The 23,213-nt window shown below is 60.6% G+C and overlaps 1 protein-coding gene across 1 annotated transcript in view; it reads right to left on the bottom strand.

Moving 5' to 3' along the window:
• LOC117653485 (peroxidasin) overlaps window positions 1-23,213 on the bottom strand; it is a gene marked incomplete in the record, with an annotated part of 67,156 nt that overhangs the window by 17,369 nt on the left and 26,574 nt on the right. The window contains 1 exon segment of the mRNA XM_034399172.1: window positions 6,275-6,346. Within this exon segment, the coding sequence (XP_034255063.1) occupies window positions 6,275-6,346 (72 nt within the window).

Raw genomic sequence — 23,213 nt, forward strand, 5'->3', positions numbered from 1 at the left:
TTCTAGAGACTCCTGCGCACTCGCGTTCCTGTCTGCGCTTCAGGGCTGATGCGGCCAGGTTCTCGTGCTGGAGTACAAGCAACAGCACCGAAAGTAAACCTCTTCAGATCGGGATGCGTTCCTTTTTGACACAGCGGAGTGCTCATGCGACGGAGACGTTGTCAATAATAGATGCGGGCCCGCATTTCCATCGAGCGGAAAGGTCCGTTCCAAGCTGGTGTCACTGTCTCCCTCTCTCTCGGACTTGTGAGGCGTTCTGACGGGGTGCGATAGAGACAAATGGACTGAGGCACTGTTTGGGACGAGACTGCAGGTGAACGACACGAGGGAGCGGCTCTGCAGACGAGGAAGCCGGGAAGCCAGAGCCAACTCGGCACGTCCGCTACGAGTGCATATTTCTCTCGCGTTTCCGGGTGTCAAGCGTGCCGCCGGTTAGCTTGCATGCAGATACCTTATTCATAAATGGAAACGTGCTCAAATAATGGTTACGCATTCCCGGCGCCTCGTCCCAGCGAGGAGGGCCTGCGCGGCTCGGCTCGCCTCCAACTTGCACAAGTGACACTGCGACTAATGGGGGGCATCGCTCGGTCCTTGTCGGCAGCTCGTCGGGCTGTCTGGCAGGTGGTGCTTGTAGGAGGCGCCAGGCTCGGCGAGAGTGCGATGCGCGGCAGGCAGTCAACCCCCACATAGCTCCACTAGCCACCCTCCTCCAGCTAAGCAGCAAGGCAGCGACCCCACCGGCGGAGACGAGCGTCGTCCGGCCGAGTTGAAAAATCTTCCCCCAAACTTTGAGTTTGTTTCTTTGCTAGTTTCCGGCGAGACGCCAGGAGACATCGCGACTGCCGCAGATGCAGCGAAGAGGCGCTAACGCAGACAGTTGGAATAGCCGCTAGAGAGAAGGACTGCGCAAACAGGTTAAATTACTGTCCGCAGAAATGGGGAATGGGGAGCCAAGATGGCGGCCTGCGACGATGGGGCACCCATACTACTGTTACCCATACTGGCGCAAAATGTTCAACTTGTAGGGCTCACCGGGCAAGGCGCCACAAAGCCAGACAAGCTCTGTTGGAGCATCAGTCCCCGCGGACAAGGCCGGACGGACAGGTCAGGGCTTCCATGCAGGTGCAGGCCGCACAATGGTCGACGTGACGTCACAAGCCGCCCCGCCCCGCCCCGTCACCACGCCGTGGCGGTTAGGTCCACGGCCCACAAAAGCATAATAGAGTACACTATTCATTGGATTCAGCCTCCGACAAGAGGCTGGTGGATTGGGGCTCGGGCCGCGCGGCTGGGCGCGGGGCCCCACGTAGGGCTGGGCGGTTTTTCAATATATTGACTTCAATTTCAATATTTTTTATATTGAAATTTCAATATCGGCATATTGAAATGACCAATATCAATATTCGATATTGATATTGGTCTCAATATCTCAATACATGATATTGATCTCAATATTTCAATATCTGATATTGAAGTCAATCCAGCGCTAAACGACTGTTTTTCAACGCAAATGTGGCTTGTTTAGCCTTGTTTGTTTCACCACCGTTCTAGAACTTGCTTGTATTCCATATGAACCCATGAAACCTCATCTTAAAGGGGACCATACTGAAATAACAGGAAAAGTAGCGATATACATCGGCAACTTTGGCCCGTCCCGTAGGTTCATTAAGAAATGTGCGAATGGCGGCCACTGTGTCCAATCTAGTTGCCGTAAAAGGCCTCCCTCAACGTCCTAGTATTCTCAAGACCCTACTCTTTCATGCCCTGTATAGGGAAGACGTTGACCACAACGATTTTGCCTTTGACCGCAACGATTTAGGGACCAAAGTTGGTCAAAAAGTGGCCGAATCTCGGAAATTTGCTGATTTTGCTGACTTTGGGCGGCCACTGTGTCTAATCTAGTTGCCGTAAAAGGCCTCCCTCAACGTCCTAGTATTCTCAAGACCCTACTCTTTCATGCCCTGTATAGGGAAGACGTTGACCACAACGATTTTGCCTTTGACCGCAACGATTTAGGGACCAAAGTTGGTCAAAAAGTGGCCGAATCTCGGAAATTTGCTGATTTTGCTGACTTTGGGCGGCCACTGTGTCTAATCTAGTTGCCGTAAAAGGCCTCCCTCAACGTCCTAGTATTCTCAAGACCCTACTCTTTCATGCCCTGTATAGGGAAGACGTTGACCACAACGATTTTGCCTTTGACCGCAACGATTTAGGGACCAAAGTTGGTCAAAAAGTGGCCGAATCTCGGAAATTTGCTGATTTTGCTGACTTTGGGCGGCCACTGTGTCTAATCTAGTTGCCGTAAAAGGCCTCCCTCAACGTCCTAGTATTCTCAAGACCCTACTCTTTCATGCCCTGTATAGGGAAGACGTTGACCACAACGATTTTGCCTTTGACCGCAACGATTTAGGGACCAAAGTTGGTCAAAAAGTGGCCGAATCTCGGAAATTTGCTGATTTTGCTGACTTTGGGCGGCCACTGTGTCCAATCTAGTTGCCGTAAAAGGCCTCCCTCAACGTCCTAGTATTCTCAAGACCCTACTCTTTCATGCCCTGTATAGGGAAGACGTTGACCACAACGATTTTGCCTTTGACCGCAACGATTTAGGGACCAAAGTTGGTCAAAAAGTGGCCGAATCTCGGAAATTTGCTGATTTTGCTGACTTTGGGCGGCCACTGTGTCTAATCTAGTTGCCGTAAAAGGCCTCCCTCAACGTCCTAGTATTCTCAAGACCCTATTCTTTCATGCCCTGTATAGGGAAGACGTTGACCACAACGATTTTGCCTTTGACCGCAACGATTTTGGGACCAAAGTTGGTCAAAAAGTGGTCGAATCTCGGAAATTTGCTTATTTTGCTGACTTTGGACGGCCACTGTGTCCAATCTAGTTGCCGTAAACGGCCTCCCTCAACGTCCTAGTATTCTCAAGACCCTACTCTTTCATGCCCTGTATAGGGAAGACGTTGACCACAACTTGTGTGGGAGCGGCAGCCTCACAAAGTTGGTCATGAAGGGTAAAAACAATGATGATCGGGGGCCTTTTGCGGTCTTATCTGCCGGGGCCTTTTGGGGGCCAGTCCGAGCCTGGCTGCTCTCAATGTATGATATGGATATATCATCGTTTCCTACCTTTTCTTGTCTTATTCCTTTCATTTTACTCGATCTACTATTTCCGATATTTGCGTTTTTCAATAGTTCAATTTTTCAATATTTCAATTTTTCAATTTTTCAATATTTCAATATCTCAATATTTATATTGACAGTCAATATATTCAATATCAATACCAAATATTGATATTGAGAGAAATTTCAATATTTTAAATATTGGGTATTGATATTGAAATATAAAAACCGCCCAGCCCTAGCCCCACGTACAGAGTACGTGACAGCCCTTGCCGCGTACGGCCTGCGGGCCTCGCCGAGGGCCTCGCGGCCTCGTAGGCTTCATGCCGTATCTGCTGAGGCCCCTCTCAACAACATCGTACATCACCCAGGCAAATTGAACCAAACCGTATCCGTCTTCGCAAGTTTATCTCGAGGGTGGCTGAGTGTATACAGGCTTGCAATGTTGCAGCGAGGCACTTCGCTTGCTTACTCAGCAACACTGTGCTCCACTCCATTTTCGCGCTGGCTAAGTGACGCGAAGTAAGCCGGTCGCTCCCTCCGCGCGACCAGTGACGGGGCGCGCCACCGAGTACGCGACCATCCACAGGGCTGCGACGCGGCGGTGCGGGCGTGGCTCTGAGTTGTACCAAATTAACGCGAGCACGGCGTGGGCCAGCATGCGCCCCGGCACGCCCCGCCACAACCCGCGCGGCCCGGTGCATGAATACCAAACTGGTTTAATGCACCCTCCCGCCCGGCAGTGATCATGGCGTGCCTGAAATGTGACTCTGGGACCGCCGGCACCCGCCCCCTCCACCGCACGGTGTCCTAGGGGACGCAATGCAAAGAGGGGTTGGGCAGGGGGACAGGCGCGCAGCCGAAAGAGCCTGCAAGAGCACACCAGCGGGCAGCGTACTTGGAACTGAAGTGTTATTTTTGTGCATCTTTGCCTCCGGCACAGTTTTAGACGGGGATAAATGGGCACCCCCGGGGCAGACACCAGGGTCGGTCCGGCAGAAAGTTGTCTCCCATTCGCACGTCCGTGCGTCGGAGGATCGGTGCGTCGAAGCAAGTGGACCAACTGGCCACTGCGTTCGTTCGATGCCCGCTTGTTTGGCGTTCGCTCAGGTGGCGCGCGAAACACGCGGCGCGACTGGACCGGATTGGACCACCACCCCAGCCTGTGTCGGCTCTGCTTTTTTCGCCCGCAGTGTAAGAGAGGGGGGATTGCACAGCGCCCGGCAGGGAGTCGGCGTGGCTGGCAGCGGGGCGTGTGCCGAATCACAAGCCAAGGGAGGCAGGGGCGGGCAGGGGGCTCAAGGGGGTTGGGGTTGGGAAGGGAGGAGAGGCGCGGTCGAATTTATCTCACATGGGATGCGCGCTGCCTGCACGGCCGTGTTAGCACACTATCAGTCTGGGTCGGAGAAGGGGAGGGGGAGCAGACAGATATGAGGAAGGACACAGGGGGATTTGTTGCGTCTCGAAACGGCTAATGGCGCCACACGGAGCAACTCCCTGGACGACAACCCGATGAGGATGGGCCGAGGGATGGGTATAGGAGTGTGCATTCGATCGAATCTGTGGCATACGTATAAACTAGTTACCATGTAGGTCTGAGGCACCGACAGAACGCCTCGCAACATGCGTGGCGGCAAAAGCTCCCCTGGGCGTCGGATGGATACGCCACGGAAGCGCTAGCTTGCATCCACAATAAGTCTCTTTTCGGCCAGGGCAATGCAGCGGATATAGAGATTCAAATTGTGCCGGTCCACGCCAGCACCACGCTAGCGCCAACGAGGCACGGCCCGGCCGCGGTGTGGGCTGCTTCCGTACACAGCCTTGTCGCTCTGTCTGCGTTGCACCCTATAGGAACGCTCCGCGGGAGCGAGAGGGACGGGGTAGCGCTGTTGGGAAGCAGCCTGCTGGATCCATACTGATGAGCCGGCCGTATTGGCAGAGGCCGCGCGCCCCGGGCCCTCCATTGTTGTACCTGCACGCGCATATTCCACACACTGCAAATAAGACCGCAATTGTGTGCAGCCCGCCAACCCTGCCAGCCCGGCGGCGGCGGGGCATGCCGGGCGGAGGAGAGATGCTCCGGAGGAGTGCTTGCCAGCGGCTTGCCAGCAGCAAGTCCCGTCAGCCTGTCTCTCTCGCACCGCACTGGGCGGCTTCCTGAGTGCACGGGAAAGAGAGAGACCTGCTTCCACTTTAGCGAAAGCGCCAAAGGGCGCGCGGCTTCATTTCAATGATGCGCACTGGGGCAGGATTTCCTCCCGCGGGGACAAAAAGGAGCGCCGCAAAAGGGCGAGAGCGATAAACGCTGCGTCTTTTAGCACTTGCCTATTTTTGACCCAAAAGAGAGCCCTCCTGCTACTTCGTCAAATAGCATCGTCGTCGTCAAATAATTAACCGAAAACCTAAACAAATAAATAGATCATGCATTCCGAAATATTGAACTAGCTGTGTCGGTCTTCGTCCTCGTCGTCGGCACAAATTTTAACCAGCCCGAACATAACAAGCTGCGCGCACCCGAGATCATTTGCGCGAGGAAAACACACACACATACAAATTACATACTGCCGGCCGTATCCTTGTGGAAAATGGTACAGCATGGTCCCTCGGCGACCAGCATCGGGAAAGGGAGGGGGAGGCTGGCTGCGCTCTCCATCCCATACCGCGGTCTTTCCCTCCGGAAAAGGGAAGTTTAAGGGCGCCCGCCCGCTCCGCACGGCACCGGCCCCTATCGTTCCATCTTTACTCGGCCCCCGGGGTCCCCTGCGAGTGGCGGTGGATGCCCGGACGGCGACCTGACTCAAACTGCAGCGCCGCAGGAGGGCGCACACACCGCAGTAGTGCGCTCCAGTCGTTTTACGTGCCTCGCCGTAAACTCGGCGTCAACCGGTTTTCAATTGTACGATTGGCACTTCGGGGTTGTTTCGCACAAGGCAATTTTGTTCGTCGTTCGATGGAGGGCACTCTGAATGGATCGCAGTCGAGACGGGGTCGGTTTAAAATTATAAGGCAGAACTTGACCAAGTTGAAGGCAATTTCAACGCTATTGCAAAGCAAAGTTTCTAAGCGACTCTCAACTCTTTTCAAAATTCTGAATACAGTGCTGGTACGCAAAAGTCAGTGGTAACGTTAGGGGCGTGGTAGTTCGTACTTACAGTGTGTGTAGATTCTTCAGGTCCTTGAACGTGTTGACGGGAATATCTCGTATTTTGTTGAAGCGCAGGTCCCTGCAACAGAAAAAGAAAATGGTCATAATGAGGTGCAAAAGGAGTGAATCTCGTGCTCTCTCCGCCGGTTGCGTTGGGGGCTGCGGTTGAACAGGTCTGCACCAGCGCGTGGAATTGGGAGGGGTCTGCATGCAGCCGTGTGCCGTATGCATGCATGTGGGGTGGCGTTGCGTGTAGCGCCGCATGGCCAGCCAGCCACCTCCCGGGCCCGGCCATATACGATACATTTACAGAGAAAATAAGCGTTTGAAGATTCGCAGCAATATGTGAACATTTTTTGATGTGTGTCCGCCAGCCGAGGGGGCCGCAGGGATGGTGAACTCCGGCATAGTGCTCCGGTATAGGAGGGGGAGGGGGTAGTAATACCCGCCGACACCGGCAAGGACCCGGCAGGTGTTGGGCGAGGCGGTACGGTGAACCCTATTAGCCAATGCTGCTCGCCAGCCCTGCCAGCCCGTCTCGCCTAGGGGGCCTAGCGGAAAGCAGTCTGGTCCGACACTGCATCTTTCATGCGCTCCTTAAACGCCAGCCAGGCTGAATCGGCCCGTTTGCCCGCCTCAGCTTGACGGGTCCTTCGCCAGCACGAGGCCCTCCAACCCCCCTTCCACTCCCCTTTCCACCGACACTGCCCTGCACAGCCCTGCAAGCCCCAATCGCCGCTCGCTTTCCCGCTGCCGCCGGCCCAGACTACGGAATGGCCGAATGGGCCACCGACTGAGTTTCGGACGCAACGGGGCGAGCCAAGCCCGCCAAGCCCCGCCAAGCCCCGCCAGCCCCAACCCGAAGCCGGGCAGGGCTCTAACTTTGGCCGGGTAACAATCTGATTCGTACCAAATTGGGTGATTTGGTTGGATTAGTTGGCCAAGCAGCCGAACGACGGCCAGCGGCACAAAGGCCGGCCATTGTTGTGTACCCCGGTGGGGTGTCCCCACCCCCACCCCTCTGGCCCGCTCCAGCCCTCCAGGTCGGCGTCGGCGCTCCGCCTGCTGTTCCAGGTCGTTGGAGGCACCGCGCCATCCGGCCGAGCCGCTTCCCGACTCGGCGGCCGTCCCCAGCCCAGCAGTCCCAAGCCACTCGGGGCGCGGCCGGGCCGTCCCACGGCCGTTCCGGGGCCGCCAGCCCCGCCAGCCCCGCCAGCCCCGCCAGCCCCGCCAGCCCCGCCAGCCCCGCCAGCCCCGCCAGCCCCGCCAGCCCCGCCAGCCCCTGCCGTTTCCTCTTCAGGTGAGCAAGGCAGGGATACAACCCTCCTGCCACTGCGGAATGGCGGCCATGCCCGGCATGCCCCACTGCGACCCCGAGACGCGCCGTGGCGCGCGGCCCCAGGTACTCCCTCTCCACCCCGTTCCTCCCGACGACCGCAGGCAGCTCCACCCATTACCACCCGTTACCCCACGCCTAGCATGCGGAGCCAGCCAGGCCAGCCAGGCCAGCCAGGCCAGCCAGGCCAGCCAGGCCAGCCAGGCCAGCCAGGGCAGCCAGGCCAGCCAGGGCAGCCTCACTGCCCCTACCGCCAACTCGGACCGGCCCTGTCCGCAGCACACACCAGCACGCCTCAGGCCAGCCCCAGGCCAGCCCCAGGCCAGCCCCAGGCCAGCCCCCTCCGCCTGGCCCACTGCCCCGCTGTGCTTGCCCGACGGCCGGACACGCAGCCTCCCCAATGTCCGCGGCTCAAAACACTGACACGCCAGTCCTCGCTGCCCGCCCCTCCCCGCTGGGTGCTGATGCCGCCGTTCTGAATCCCCTCCCCTTGGGGGACACACTTGTAATTCTATTGCTGCGTCTCCATGTCTCCATGCCAGGCCGAGCTGGAGACGAATAAAAGCGGGACGTGGTGACGCATGGCAGTCAGCAGACACGCGCCATGCGACGCACACGAACGCACAGGGTCGAACCTCCGCTAGGCTAAAACGCGGTGCTTTGGGTCCCTTCCTTTGGGTCCAGATTGGGGCGGGTGCGCCCCGGGGCCAACAGCGGCCGGATGTTGGAGGACAGCCTCCCCCTCTCTGGCCACCCCGGGCCACCCCGCCACGCAGACCTGCTTTTGACACTGGCCAATTAGGGGGGTTCGCCCGCCACACGATTGGGGACCATGGCATTGGGCGCAAACAAAAATGCGTGTCGTGTCGGCTCGCGTGTCCGCGGGCGGTGTAAGATTGCCCTCGCGAGGCCGCATTAAAACGGCGCCCCGGGGAAAGCACGCCCCTTCCCGTGTACGCCCCCGCCCTGTACGCCCTTACACCCCCCCCCCTTCCCTTCTTCCTCCAGGACGGCCCTCTGCAACTGCCAGCCTTCCCCTCCCCGCACGCAAACATATCGGCCGGGGATTTGCCGACGTGTCGCGTCAGCCATAAGGAATGGGCTGCACACTGATCCCGAGCAGTGCTTGCGTCACTCTGTGGCCGCCAGGACAATGAGACCCCGTAAGCTGAACTGGAATCTGCTTTCAAGCAAAGAATAAAATTACGCCGGACCGAACGTAAACGTCTGCCTCCAGACTGGCGAGCACGGGTTTTCTCAAACGCTGCCACAATATCCTAGGAAGTTTAACTGGTTGAACCGTTTTGTTTTGTTTGTTTTTCTCGTGGAGAAACAAACGGACGAGGGCACAGCTTTGCCGGGAAACGTTACAATAAAGCCGGGCCGAGAATCAAATCTGCAGACGACGACATGACCCGAGACGGCGACATCATCTAAAAGCAGTTACTCAGTAATGTGCTGGCTGTGTAATGGCAGCAACTCAGTTTAGGGAGGAGGGCCAAAGGCGGAGGGCAGAGGGTGGGGACGAGAGGCGGGTGGGCATCCTTGAACAAGTCCCCCTTCCCCCTCATACACACATACCGTGTTTTGTCTGCGACTCGAGCGCGCCGCGCAAAGTTTTTCAACAACGCCATTCGTACTTGCACGCACGCCTCGAATGAATCACGCCCGTGCCATGTCCGTGCCTCGGCGAGAGGGCGCGCGCGCACACACACACACACACACACACACACACACACACACACACACACACACACACACTCAAACGTGCATTCAGGACCAACAAAAGACGTGCGAGCTTCACCTACATTAGAGTTCCATAAACAAACAGGCGGGGTTGTGGGCGTCCATTTGGCGCGCAGGAGCTCTGCGCCGTGCCGATAGACTCCTGGGGGTTTGTTTGCGTGGGCGCAGATCGCAGGGCCGGCGCGTTGCTACATCGAGTCGATGCCAGCCCTGTCGTGTTTGCGTCAGGATGATGACAGTTGTGGAGGACGGGGGACGTCGTGGCATTTGTTGGGATGCGTGATCGGGGACGGGAACTTTACCGCGGTTCTGCGGCTGATTTCGTCCCGGGGACAACGGACGTGCTGCGCGCACGCTGGACCGGAGGGTAGAGTCTGGTAAGAGAGAGACACGTGTCCCACTGCTGGCCGGTTCCCACCGTCTTGGTGGGGCTGCGCTGGGCGACGCTGGGCGGCGCTGGGCGGCGCTGGGCGGCGCTGGGCTGCGCGGCCCAAAGAAAGAGATTGTGGCCGCCGCCGCACCATCCACCGCCTCGTGGGAAGCGCCAGAAGGCACCGCACCCCTCCTTGTTGTCTGAGGAGGGGCGATGGCAACCCGTCCATGAGGTCCAGAGACATTCGGATCGAAATCAAGGCGAGGAAAAGACCGACCCCATCCAGAACCGTGATGGGACGCGACAACACGACCCGCCTCGAAAGCCTCCGCCATTTCTTCGACGTCACTCTGTCTCTCTTGTACCTTCAGCGCAACGCGCCATGAAAACGAGACAGCGTCAGCGTCGAAGCCACGGTTCGGAATCACTCGGCCGAAACGCGACGCGGCAAAAATGGCTCTCGAATCGCGGCATCCGATTTGCACAGCTTAAGGCGGCCTCGTCACGGAATGATGAGGACAGCGTCTGTTCCGCGTCCCGCAGCATCCCCCTTCCTGGCCTGCCTCTCGAAACTTCCCGCTCAGCGGCAGTGACCTACTACCACCAACTCGGCGAGAAAATAGTGCGGACCCAGCAGCACGTCGGGCTTGGCCGGTACAGCGGCGAGGCTCGCAGAGTCATTATCCGACTTTGGGAATGTTCACTCGTCAAACTTATGTCCTTGATCAGTTGAATGGCCCGGGCCGGAGCCCAACCTCGCCCAACCGCGGCGTTATATTGAATCCTAAAATTAGTTCCGAGAGGCACCGGTCCCCCTCCCATTCCTCTTTCCTTTTTCTCTGGCCAACGCCGTGGGCGGACGGAGCGGGACGGAGCGGCGCGCGCAGTGGGGTGGGGCGGCGCTTGTTGAAGGCGCCACAGTAAAGTTCTCCCCCGCAGAAGAGCAGCTGCACTTTGAAATAGCGGCGCCCCTTAATTTTCTCTTTTCATCATCTTTACGACGAGGTGAAGACCATCGCCAGCAGCCCAGCCGGAGGGGCAGCCTGGGGCCAGCCCTCCCAGGAATGCAGGGTGACGTTGATGAGCGGCGACTCGTACATTGTGCTGGCCAGGGGTCCCTGCCCCGGCGGCCCCGGCCCTGCTGGCCCGCAAGGAAGGTGAGTGCCTCCTCGACTCTACGCCAAATAACTGGGAAGGAATAGTACCTCATCGCGCTTCGATGGCAAGCTGAGACGCGGCTGGGTCGCGCCTGCCAACGACGCTGAACTCACCAACACAAACACACACGCACGGTGTGCAGCAGAGCGTATAAAGGATAAAAGAACGTTCTGCGCTGTCCCAGTTCCTTGGCCTGCACAACAACACGGCGCTGGGCAAGTGCCATCAACCTCTCCGCCCCTCGGGCGCGCACACAGACCCACGGCCAGGGCTGCCACATGGCGCCAGGCACCTGCAGCAGCAGGGCTGCTACGTCCCAGAGCACCGCGCCGCTACTTCACCGAGGAGAGACACTACCCCGCTGGGGCGGGCTGAGCTGCCGCAGCTAGGGCCAATCTTTGGGTGCGCAGCCCCGAGCGCTACTCATACCAAAGTGACTGCGGGGCCCAAGAGGGGTTGCCCGAGGTCCCAACGGGCGTTGCGACCTGTTCTGACTTCCTGGCATGTGTTGGGCTTCCTTCTGCTGTCTCCCGACTGCTTGCTCCGTAGTATGGACGCGCCATCGACGTGGGCCGCAATTTTGATGCCCCATCGGGTGGCCGGCTGACTTCAGAGTACTAAGATCGAGTTGACTCCTCTCAAAAGCCAACTCGGCTGCCCGACGGGAACCCAAAATGGCGGTCCACGACAAAGGGTGCTTATACTACTGACAGCCGAATCGGCTCGCACTACGATGGAGTCCCAAAATGGCAGCCTGTGACAATGAGGGTCCTATACTACTCATACTATACGTGCATCGCCGCACCCAGAGTTAGCCGCATCAGTCCCAGCACCCTCCCAAATCTCTACCACCACCCTTACCTACGCTACTGGGCGCAGTCTCGACCGCAGCACGGCTCCTTCAGGTCACCCTTACATCCGTTCAAAACTTTTTAATAGCCGCCATACATTTTGTAGGGCCGCGTCGTGCGAGCAGAACCAGGGCGTGTGGTGCGTCGTGGTGGGGCGTGGCCGGTGGCAGCTCCGTTCATTTCGCGGGACAAAGAGGCACCGCGGACGCCGAACCTGAGCCCCACCCCTTTCCGCGCGCTTCCTCCCCGACGAGACATGGACGCCTCGTCCCCGTCGATCACGGGCCTTAATTAAACTGCCCGACGCCGCGCAGCGGGGCTGGACGGAAGCAGCAGACTGGTTCTGAGAGTCGTTTTAGGTCGCGCTGTCTCTATCGCACTCGTGGGGCGTCCCGTATTCGTTCAAGAGAGACTCAGTCTTATCAAATCAGTCTCCAGCGCGCAGCGGGCCCAGAAAAGGGGAGCAACTCACTTCTTTGTAAATCGCTTATTCCAAAAGACGCGCCGTCGCGTGGCCTCGGGGCCAGCCTGGTGGGGGAGGGCCCTCTGTGTGCAGAGCATTACCGTGTCGCACACGCACAGCGCGGCGCAGCGCGGCACAGCGGTCGTCCTGCAAGGGGTCCTGCGGGACCATCATCTCGGTGGTCCAAACGGCGGCGCGGCGGCAGCGAGAGCCAGCCCGCATTCGTTGTGTTTAGACACAATAAACTTTTTCCGAGGCCGGGCCGCGCTGCGGGCTGAGCAAGCTACGGTTCCTCTTTCCTTCATTTAAATGCGCGGTCGGCAGCAGGTGTGGTGGGGCCCAGCCACTTCACCTCTCGGTGGGGTTGCCGACTGGCCGGGGCGCGTATCGCACGTGGCGGGGCCAGGGCGGGGGCCGGCGCGGCGGACGGGTGGATCCACTATATCCTTACTATCTGGCACTGCGCCTGAATGCCCAGCCTTTTGCCGGGCGAGGAATCCTGCCAAACTGAAGGGTGGAAAGCAGCCCCCGCCCCCTCCGGCACGTTTAAAGTGTTGGTTTGCGAGCGACACTCAGCGAAGAGGGGAGGGCCGTTCAGCGGGAATACTAAACGAAGGTTCGGCCGAGACGAGGCGGAGGGGCCGAATTAAGGGGCGTTATAACTTATTCACTAACGCAACACTCTAGGCGTGGGGCGTGGCGGCAACCCTAGATTGCGCGGACTGGCTGGGACGGGATCGCAGCAAGGTGCGTGGTGCCTTGCCCCGCCCTGCCCCGCCCCGCCCCGCCCTGCCTCAGCACGTCCCGAATTGGACCGATATCCGGCGTGTGTCCAGGGAGTGTCTGGGGAGGCAAACCAATAAAGTGCGGCCATAAACGGATGCGGTAACGGCGCGGCTGAAAATGATCTATATTTTATGGACTGCCACTCTTTTGGCGCCCCTCGACGCGGAGAGCGCCGCGCGGAGATATTTCAGTCATTGAAGATGACAGCCGCTGGACGAGTTCCAGGGCAGCGTCTCCCTCTCTCCTGCTTCCTTTTTCCGTACGTTTAGAAGACAGAGTTTTTTTTGGTGGGGGTGGGGTGCGTTTGGCTCTTATTTTTTCCCGATCCTGTTTTTGGTGTCGCATTGGTGCCGACCTGCGCCACACTGCGGCTCCCCTCCACACGCCCCTCGCCGACCATGGCCATAAATTGATGTGGAAGCGTGGAGGGCAGTGGAGTAGGAACCAGAACAGCACCGTCTTCCCCAGCGTTCAGCCTCGCCCACACAGCTCGCCCACACAGCTCGCCCACACAGCTCGCCCACACAGCTCGCCCACACAGCTCGCCCACACAGCTCGCCCACACAGCTCGCCCACACAGCTCGCCCACACAGCTCGCCCACACAGCTCGCCCACACAGCTCGCCCACACAGCTCGCCCACAGCCGGAAAAGGGTTTTCGAAACCATGCCCGCTTTTGCTCTTTGCTTGTTGCTATGGGCAAGGCCACTTTCAGAATGACCATAAATTATTACTGCATTATTATTTGATGCGAGTGTGTGTGTGGAAAAAGAGGGGGGGGCAATGACTTACGAAAAAAGGTCAAAAGCACAAAGAGAATTATTTGTAGCATAAATGATTTTGTCCCTCCAGCAAGGGAAAAATAAAGTGTTCAGTTCTGGTCAAAAATGGCGTCACAGCGACAGACATGTCTAGACTTCCATGCCATGCCTGCTCAGAAATATTTCAGCCCCACCAAGCTACACCTCTACACTGGCGCCGCGCGTCCGGCAGACTCTTCACTTAAATATGCACTCCAGTCAGGCGCAGGTACGCTGGAGCCTGCAGGCGAGCCCCCAGGCTGTGTACAGTGTACATACACCTCACGCTCCGCCTCACTCCCTGGAGTCGCCCTGGAGACGAGGACGCAGCCGCCGCAGCCGAGAACGCCACCCATGCAAAGTTCATAGCCACCTTTGCCTCTGGCTCCGGTGGCTCCGGGCAACCACAGCACAGGATGCCTGGGCACACTCCAGTACAACTCTGGCAGCCACTGGCAGCCCCTGGCAGCGGGGCGGGCAAAGCAGAGACCGCAGCCCCCGGAGTGAGGATCACCGCCGGCGCGCCGCCGGGAGCCCTGTCAACAGCCTGACATGGCACGCGACAAGAGGCCCGGCCTGTCTCGGCCAAATCCTCCGGGGCCGCCGCGTCGGCGCGGACAGGATGCTAGAGTGCTGCCGCCCCGCCAGGCCGCCGCCCCATGGGGCATCGCTCAGAGAGGAACATAAAGACGGGGGTTCGGATAAACGAATCACAAGCAGGACCGTGTTGGAGGGCACGCCGTGCCGCGCCGCCGTGCAGCCGGGCCGTCCTTCGGGACGAGGACTGTTTCGGCCGCGAGGGTCGCCCCGTCCCGGGGGACTCTTTGCAGCCCCTTTCTCGTCCCCGCCGAGGAGTGGCACCGAGTGGACGTCGTCGTGCCCCTCAAGGACGTGGAGGCCGTGGTCCCGTCCACGCGACGCGGCGTAATTGTTGGGGGATGGAGACCTTCCGGTTAGCCGGCTCAATCCGAACTGCGCAATCGTCACGCTGCCTCGCTCGCACTCATGGGGCGGCCTGCAGGGCCTGCAGGGGTGCGAGGGAGACAGCGCGACGACTCTGCAAACTCGCAATGAGCCTGCAGCGCCGCCGACGGCGAGACCCGAGACTAGAGGGACTAGAGGGCCCAGCCAGCAGGCCAGCCAGCCAGCCGGTGTGAGGTGACTATGTTACCCCCATGACCAGTTTACCGTGGGTAAGATTGTCCCGGGACCATATTACCCCCGGGTAGAACGGTCACGGGACCACATTACCCTCTGGCAGGAGGGTAAAACTGTCACGGGACGAGTTTACCCCCTAATATGAGGGTAACACGGTCCCGGGACGACATTACCCCCCGACCAGAGGGTAGAATGGTACCGTGACTACATTACCCTCCCATATGGAGAGTAACCCGGTCCCGGGACGCCTTTACCCATGACCATTCTACTCCCTGGTAGGCGACAAAGGCGGGGGTAACCTGGTCCCGGGACGGTTTTACCCTCCCAGCCCGTGATCATTCTACTCCCTGGTAGGCGACAAAGGTGGGGGTAACCTGGTCCCGGGACGGTTTTACCCTCCAAGCCCGTGACCATTCTACTCCCTGGCGGGCCACAAAGGCGGGGGGTAACCTGGTCCCGGGACGGTTTTACCCCCCAGCCTGCTCTCAAGCGGGTGGCATTGACGGGGGGTAATCTGGTCCCGGGACGGTTTCACCCTCCCAGCCCGTGACCATTCTACTCCCTGGCGGGCCACAAAGGCGGGGGTAACCTGGTCCCGGGACAGTCTTACTCCCGTATCTGAATAGTGCTGTCAAATGTCGACTGAATTTCATTTTTCAAAGGGGTAATGTGGTCCCGGGAACACATTACTCCCCCGTCAAAGGGGGTAAAATGGTCCCGGGTCCATGTTACTCTCCATATGGGAGGGTAATGTAGTCACGGGACTGTGTTACCCTCATATTAGGGGGTAAACTCGTCCCGTGACACTTTTACCCTCCTGCCAGAGGGTAATGTGGTCCCGTGACCGTTCTACCCGGGGGTAAGATGGTCCCGGGACCGTTGAACCGGGGGGTAGAACGGTCCCGGGACCATTTTACCGAGGGTAGTGGGTAAACTCATCACCTCACACCGGCGTCCTCATCCCACCCTGTTTGCGTCAGGCTGCCTCGCACTGCCCCGCACTGCGCCGCCGGCCCCGCCGCCTTTCTCTTTAATTGAATGCCTGCCTCTTTTTGGCGCGCCTGCGTGTATGTGTGTGTGCGCGCGTCCCAGGAAATTGAACGTCACGTATTTGTTTTGGAGCCGCTGTAGGGCACGCCGTCGTCCCCGGTCCCTCCGGTCAAGGCCGGGGTAGGGGGAGTCCAGAGGACCCCGAAGGAGGACTTGCGAACCGACGTGACAACACAACTTTCGCGGATGACCGGGAAGATGAGGGTGTGGAGGGCGAGGAGGGGGGTCTTCGGTCGGGCTGCACGTGCGCGTCGCCGGGAAGGCCGGGGCTGAGGCCGAGGCTGAGGCCGGGGCTGAGGCCGGGGCTGAGGCCGGGGCTGAGGCCGGGGCTGAGGCCGGGGCTGAGGCCGGGGCTGAGGCCGGGGCTGAGGCCGGGGCTGAGGCCGGGGCTGAGGCCGGGGCTGAGGCCGGGGCTGAGGCCGGGGCTGAGGCCGGGGCTGAGGCCGGGGCTGAGGCCGGGGCTGAGGCCGGGGCTGAGGCCGGGGCTGAGGCCGGGGCTGAGGCCGGGGCTGGCTGAGGCCAGTCCCCTGTCCCCTTCTCAGGACGACGACGGGACATGCACCCTTTCGGTGTCTCTCTCACTGTCCGGGGGATTCAATAAAAGCAACTCAAGGCGCGGCGCGCCGATGGGCCAGACTGCCAGACGGCCGGCCAGTCGGGGCTGGTGCCAAACGGACCATCTCAGCGCCCGGACACAGTGCTTAATCTGGGTCTGCCTGGGCGTGTGTGTGAGTGGTGCCTTGCATCCAAACGTGTGTGTGTGTGCGCGCGCGCGCGTGTGTGTGTGTGTGTGTGTGTTTGTGTGTGTGTGTGTGTTTACGGCCTGCCAACAAGACGGGACGTGAAGCCCGCTCCTCAAAGTTGCCGCCTGAGAGACTGCCACAAAGTCGCTATGTGTATAACCGCGCCACTCCAATAAAAAGGCAAAAACTAATTCGGAACGACGTTGAGGGCAACAGCCACGGCCACGAGCTAGTGTTATTGCGACTTTACCCAGAAAAATGGTTTCTTCTCGTCCTGAAAGTTTGTAACCGCTCCAGTACAACATGGAGATCATTCTCTCCGGAGAGGCTATGGGATGGAAATGGCTTGGTCCGGCGGTTGCAAGCTCCGTACTCAAACTGTGCAGTGCGCCGCGACTTTTTGAAGTGATTCAACGCTTTCGACTTCGGCAGCAGGAGCAGGGCGGCGGGCCGGCGGGTGGAGTGCATGCGACGTGCCGGCCGGTGCACTGCAAGTCTGACTCAGCGCCGCCCAGCCAGCGAGGCAGCGGAGCCAGCGAAGCCTCGACGCGTGTTAATCGTGCTTCATCACCCACACTCCGCCCCCCACCCTTGAACCATAAAGCCACCGGGACAAAGTACGGTGCACTGTGGAGAGCATGGTGTGGCGGGGCGTGGTTCGCGCCGCTCTCTCGGGCACGCCGCACACCACCCCGCCGCGCCCCGCCGCGCCCCGCCGCGCCGCGCACAGCATGCTTCCCCATCACTCGCCACGTAACCCCGGCCAAGTACAAGCAGTGCAACACTGTCTCATTTGCGGATTGCACCCGCCGCCCCGCCGTGTTAGGGGGCATTAAACCCGAGGCGTAAAACATCCGGTCTCCGTAGCGCACTCGGTTACGAGGCCGAACTTGTTCCCTGCCGGCTCGGGGCTCGGGTTCAACTCCGGCAAACGACCGCAGCTACTAGACTTTTTTTTCGCAAATTCTAAGCCTTATGCAGGCGGGCTTCGTTCCACCACACCGTTCTGACTTTCTCTCTCGGAGGAGGAATCGCTCAGCAGACCCAAGACGGACCCAACGCTTATTTGCACGCGTGAGCCTCGCTATCCTGGAGCACCCCCTGCAGTACCTCATCCTGGACCACCGCTCAGCCTGGCACCGCTCTTTGCTTGCAAACTATGGCCGGGCTTGGCCGTGGCTTGGCGGTAGACACGCCTCGGCGCGCAGCAGCACAATGTTGGATTAAAGTGCGGGCAGCCATGAAATGTTATCAGCCGCTCTCCCATTAGACGCCAACAAGAGCCATCAGGAGCACGGGGCGACGGGTCGGCCGCTGGACCGCCGGCATGGGGAGGACGGGACGGCCTGACAAGCCTTTGCGTCGACCCGTCCGTCCCCCGTCCCCCGCCACCGCCGCCACGCCACTAGGGTACGTACACTGCGGAGCCGAGCGCCGTGCAGGCAGGCAACGCGCCGCGGCCCGCTGCCCACGCCACCAGTGTTTTTTGAAAAACAAACAAACAGCGACGGAGTGGAGGGGGCGGAGAGGAGGCGGCGGTCGGCGGCCACCATGGCGTGGCCGGGGCACATTGCTCAGCGCGGGCGGGGCGGGGCAGGGCGCCCGGTCATTAGCGAAGTGGCTCCTGTTGAACTGACCTGGCGCCACCCGACTATCGCCTCGCAGTCGCAGCGCGGGGAGCGGCAGCGAGAGCCCCGCCCAGTCCGTGTGTGCCGACCGACGGTCAACGGGGTGGGTGTCGGCCCTCACCACGCCACTGGGACGTCACCACGCCATGGAGCGTCACCAGGCCGTCAGCACGCCGTCGCCGGGCCTCATTCCGGCTCGGCGTCGAGGGCCGAGGCCGCGGCCGAGCCGCCACGTCGCGCCGAGACGTGACGCTTCCTCGAGGAAACAAAGACTCGCCAGAAGTTGGCTGGAGTGGCGGGCGGTGGGGCGGCCGGCGGGGCGCGCCCGGGCTGCCGAGGCGGGCGGCACAGCTGCAGCTGCTAAAGAGATTTTCGCCTAAGTTTCGCGGGCCGACGGAAAGTAGCGACGACCCCGCCCCGTCCACACACACACACACTCTCTCTCTCTCTCTCTCTCTCTCTCTCTCTCTCTCTCTCTCTCTCTCTCTCTCTCTCTCTCTCACACACACACACACACACACACCTACACACACTCACTCACACACACACACACACACTCGCTCACACACATACACGCACAAAAGTCCGAATCGAGTTAATGTCGAGCCAAATAGCAGCGCGTGCAGCCCCAGGCCATGCAGCGCGCCGGGCCCGGCCAGGCCGACAGACAGGAGGCTGGGAATAGAGAGGCCGCGGCGGGGACAACATGGCATGTCGCGGCAGGGCGGGGCGGGGCGGGGCGGGGCGCCGACAACGCGGACAATGAATCCGCCCGGGGCGCGCGCAAAAAGGCGCGCTGGGGGGCGGGGGGAGGAAGCGCGTGCACTGTAATAAGCTCCCCGGCCGCGGAGTGGAGGGGCAGCGCCGGCTGGGTCCTTTACACGCCGCCAACGCCGCCGCCAGGCCGCCGCATGCAGGTCGGCGGGGAAAAGGAAAAAGGGGAGTGCGTGATGAGCGCTTGTCGGCGCGAACGGACCATCCGGGGAGGGGAGGGGGGACCGATATGGGCAGCAGCCAGGCGAGGCGCGAGGCGCGAGGCGCGAAGCTGTGCCCCGATCGCAGTCATCAAGAAGGGCGTCAGAGCGCGCCGAGCGGGGAGGGGAGGGGAGGGAGGGAGGGTCCCTGGAGAGGCCGGGGGGAGGGGGGGGAGGCGAGGCCGGTCCCGGGGGTGCCAGCCCGCGTCGCTCGGCGCGCTCGGCGCCACACGCCTCCGCGCCTCCGCGTCTCCGAGGCTGAGGCGCGTCTTATAAGACTTTGTCTCGAATTACTGGCCGCGCAATGCTTTTGAAGCGCCGCGGGGTGGCGCTACAAAAAGGCGCCGGAAGGAGACAAAGACGGAGGGGCGGCCGGAATCGCCACGGCCTCGGCCAGGGCGCGCCAAGGCCAAGGCAGGGCCTGCACGGGGACAGGGACTCGCCCGCCGGCATCCTTTACCTCTCCACTCGCGAAAAAAAGGAAAATAGAGCCCGGAAAATCGAAGTTCGCAGCACCGAGAGAAACAGAGCGACGAGCGCCTGTGTGGAGTCGGTCGGTAGCCAGGGCTTCGGACGGCTGCACGCGTGGCAGCATGGGCCTGGAACGCACAGTGGGCCAGAAGACCGGTGGAGGCGGCCAAAAGTCCAGACGCGTTTTCAGCTCCAGGGTCACTGAACGGGACTCAAATCGAGCGTGTGGAGGTGTGGCCCCACCAATGAATTGCTCTCCGAACGAGCAATCCATTGATGGGGTCACACGTTCGGTTCGAGTCCTTGTTCCGCGACAAAACGCGTTCAGAGTTTTGTCCGCCTCCACCGGTCTTCTGGCCCACTGTGGGCCGGGCCTGCACGGTGAGAGGGAGACGGACGGCCAGGCCGCCTGGGGGCGACTGGCGACTGCGCGGGCGGGTGGCTCGGGCGGCTCGGCCGGTGGACCGGCGGGCAGGTTCAAAAGTATCCCTGAGTAATAGCCCCGAGAGGGGTGGCTCCCCGGGCCAAGGCAAGCCCTTGGGCAAGCCAAGGCAGCCCCGAGGTGGCGGAGCCCGGCCCCGGCCGTCCCGCAGTGTCACTTGCACAAAGAGGCGAATGCGGGCCCGCACGCTCCTCGGCCTCCTCGCTCTTCTTGGCCTTCTTGGCACCCGGCGCGACTCGCGCGGCTGCTGCGGACGCGGCGACCCGCGGCGCGGGCAAGGCCGGCAAGGCCGGCAAGGCCGAAGGAGGCCCAGGCCCGCCAGCCCGCCAGCCCCATGATTATTGAATATGTTTCAAGTTGGCGGCAAGTTTGCCAAAGCCTTGGCCGGCCCGGCCGGGACAGCGAGCTGTTGCCATGAGCAAGAATTAATAGCTTTCCGTTCCTTTCCCCCCACTGTGTAACTCGAGAGCCGCCCGTCCCCGGCCCGGCCCGCGCGCTCCGAATTCCTGCGGCCGCCCTACACCCGCATTCTCGGTTCGGCAAAAACAACTCGCCTAGAAAAAAGAAAAGGTTAAATGCTTTCGACACGATCGCGGCAATCTATCTCACAAGCGTTAGGTTTGGTTCGACGGGACCCTCGCAGAAATCACACAGGCCTCGTGGGAAAACAGTGTGGCTGAATTGGAACGACATTTTTCCTTTGGACGACCTAAAAAGAGGTTCATTTCGTTTTACATTCCGTTTCGTTTTTGTCAGTCTCATTATATCTTGGAGGCGACGGAGGTTAACAGCGCCGCTGCTTAATTCGACCCGCCTCTCCACCCCTCCGAGTAAAATGGATGCCGGACTCCACCGACCGCATCCGTCTATGGGTGCACTATCTCATCTCCCGGGCCGAGCCGGTGCGTCCTACGGCCGCTGCGGGCGCGCCTGGGAGGCCCTGAAAGGCTCTCAAGGGCCCCGAAAGGGCGCGGCTTTTTCAAGCGGCAAGTACTGAAAATCAATAACCACCGTGGCTTTGCATCGCGGACGCGGCGCCGGAGGCCCGTGAGGCGGAAGGGGAGGGGGGGAGGGGGGGGGGCGGAAGAGCGGCACCGGAGGCTGAGCATGAAGATTGTGGCGTCCTGGCGTCCCAGTGAATACATGCATACAGACTACACCATGCAGACGATCATCGGATCGAAAGCGAGCGAGAGTCAAGCCCGCCCCGCTGAGTCGCACTCCGGTACGGGCCGCCGCCGGGCCAAATGCAATTTGGGGGCAATTTCGGTCCCCGATCGTCATCAACCAGCTCCGCGAGCAGTGCAGGCGGGGGCGGGGCCCGGCGGGGCCGAGCCTGGAGGGCGTCAGAGGGCCGGGAGGCTGATGAGAAGGCAGAGCGCTGCAGAGCAGAGCCCCTCTTGATCCGCAGGCTCCGCAGGTGTGGCTGGGCCGGGCGTTGCTGCGTCGCTACAGTCTCGCTAATCGCAGGTGGGTGAGACCCTCCCCTCCCCTGCCCGCCCGCCCCAATCCCTCTCGACCCTCGATACCTCGCCGGAATTTCTATGAATAACATTTAAGCGGTGCGATGGAGCGATAGAGGGGCTGCATAGAGCGGAGATCCGGCCGCCCCGCCCCGCTGCGGCACGCGAGAGACGGGCGAAAAGACACGTAATTCGGCGCGGAGGCTGATGAAATTCCGATGATGCGTCGTCCGGGAAGAAAATGGGTTTCCGTTGCCGAGGCTGCGCGCGGCGACGTCGTGGCGGAAACACGGCTAACGGAAGGTGGGCGCGGCGCGTGGCGGCGAGGACCAGGGTGCCTAGGCCGGGGTGCGTTCACTACAAACCTAACTGTCTACTAAGTACACACTTACAAACGCATGCTTGCAAGTACACACTTACAAACGCATGCTTGGTCAAGTACACACTTACAAATGCATGCTTGCAAGTACACACTTACAAACGGATGCTTGACGCATGGAGTTACACCGCGTCAAGCATGCGTTTACAAGTGTGTACTTGTAAGCATGCGTTTGTAAGTGTGTACTTGGCCAAGCATGCGTTTTTAAGTGTGTACTTGCAAGCATGCATTTGTAAGTGTGTACTAAGTAGACAGTTAGGTTTGTAGTGTTGTTCATGCGGTGGCTAGCTAGAGCCCTCTGCTAGCTCACGGGACGCCTTGCGGGCTTGCACACTGCCGAAGCATTCGCAGGGCGGCCCGAGTTTACCGCCTCGGCCTACAGCCGGCGCTGTTTTTGCGAGCGCCTGCTCCGCTCCAAGGAGTCCAAGGGGGAGGAGGAGTAGGCCGTGCCGCGGACATCACAGCCAGCCGGGCCGGCCGCGCCGCCACGGCCACCCAGGGCCTGGAGGGAGAGCTTCCCAGAGTCCGCCGCGGAGGAGGGGCGGGGCGGCGGCGTCAAGGAAAGCCCGAGCAGCGGGGAGCCGGGAGCCGGGGGCAAGGTACACAGGAGTAACAGTTAATACGTCTTTCTTCGCCGAGAGAAAGGACCAAGTTTGGACAGCCAGAGTGGGGCGGGGGGAGGGAGGGGGGCGCTCTCCCCTTTCCTACTTAGGCTCACAGCGCGCAAAGGGGTGGCGCGGGTAGCCTACCGAGACGAACAAGAACTCGGCGGGACGAGGCCCCGCGGCGCCATTCGCAGTCCTGGGGGCGGGGCGGGGCGGGGCGGGGTTGGCACTAACAGTAAGGGCAGTCATTCCCGGCCGTGGATCTTCCGAGCGAACGGACGCGCATTTTGACGCGCAGAACAGTCTGGCGTCGCCGAGCGTCGCCGAGCGTCGCCGAGCCGAGCAGCCATTGCACCGCACACACGCGCGCGGTCCGCGGGGAGCCCTCGCTTCTGAGTCCCCCACAGGGAACGCCGACTGAGGAAGCGATCTCCGAGGCCCGAGACGCGACACCGCGCCGCGCCGCGCGACACTGGTAACCTGTTCGAAACTGAGCCGGTCGAACGGAAACGGAGCGGGAG

Source organism: Thrips palmi, unplaced genomic scaffold (assembly GCF_012932325.1).
Source record: "Thrips palmi isolate BJ-2018 unplaced genomic scaffold, TpBJ-2018v1 HiC_scaffold_8, whole genome shotgun sequence".
Taxonomy (NCBI): Eukaryota; Metazoa; Arthropoda; class Insecta; order Thysanoptera; family Thripidae; genus Thrips; species Thrips palmi.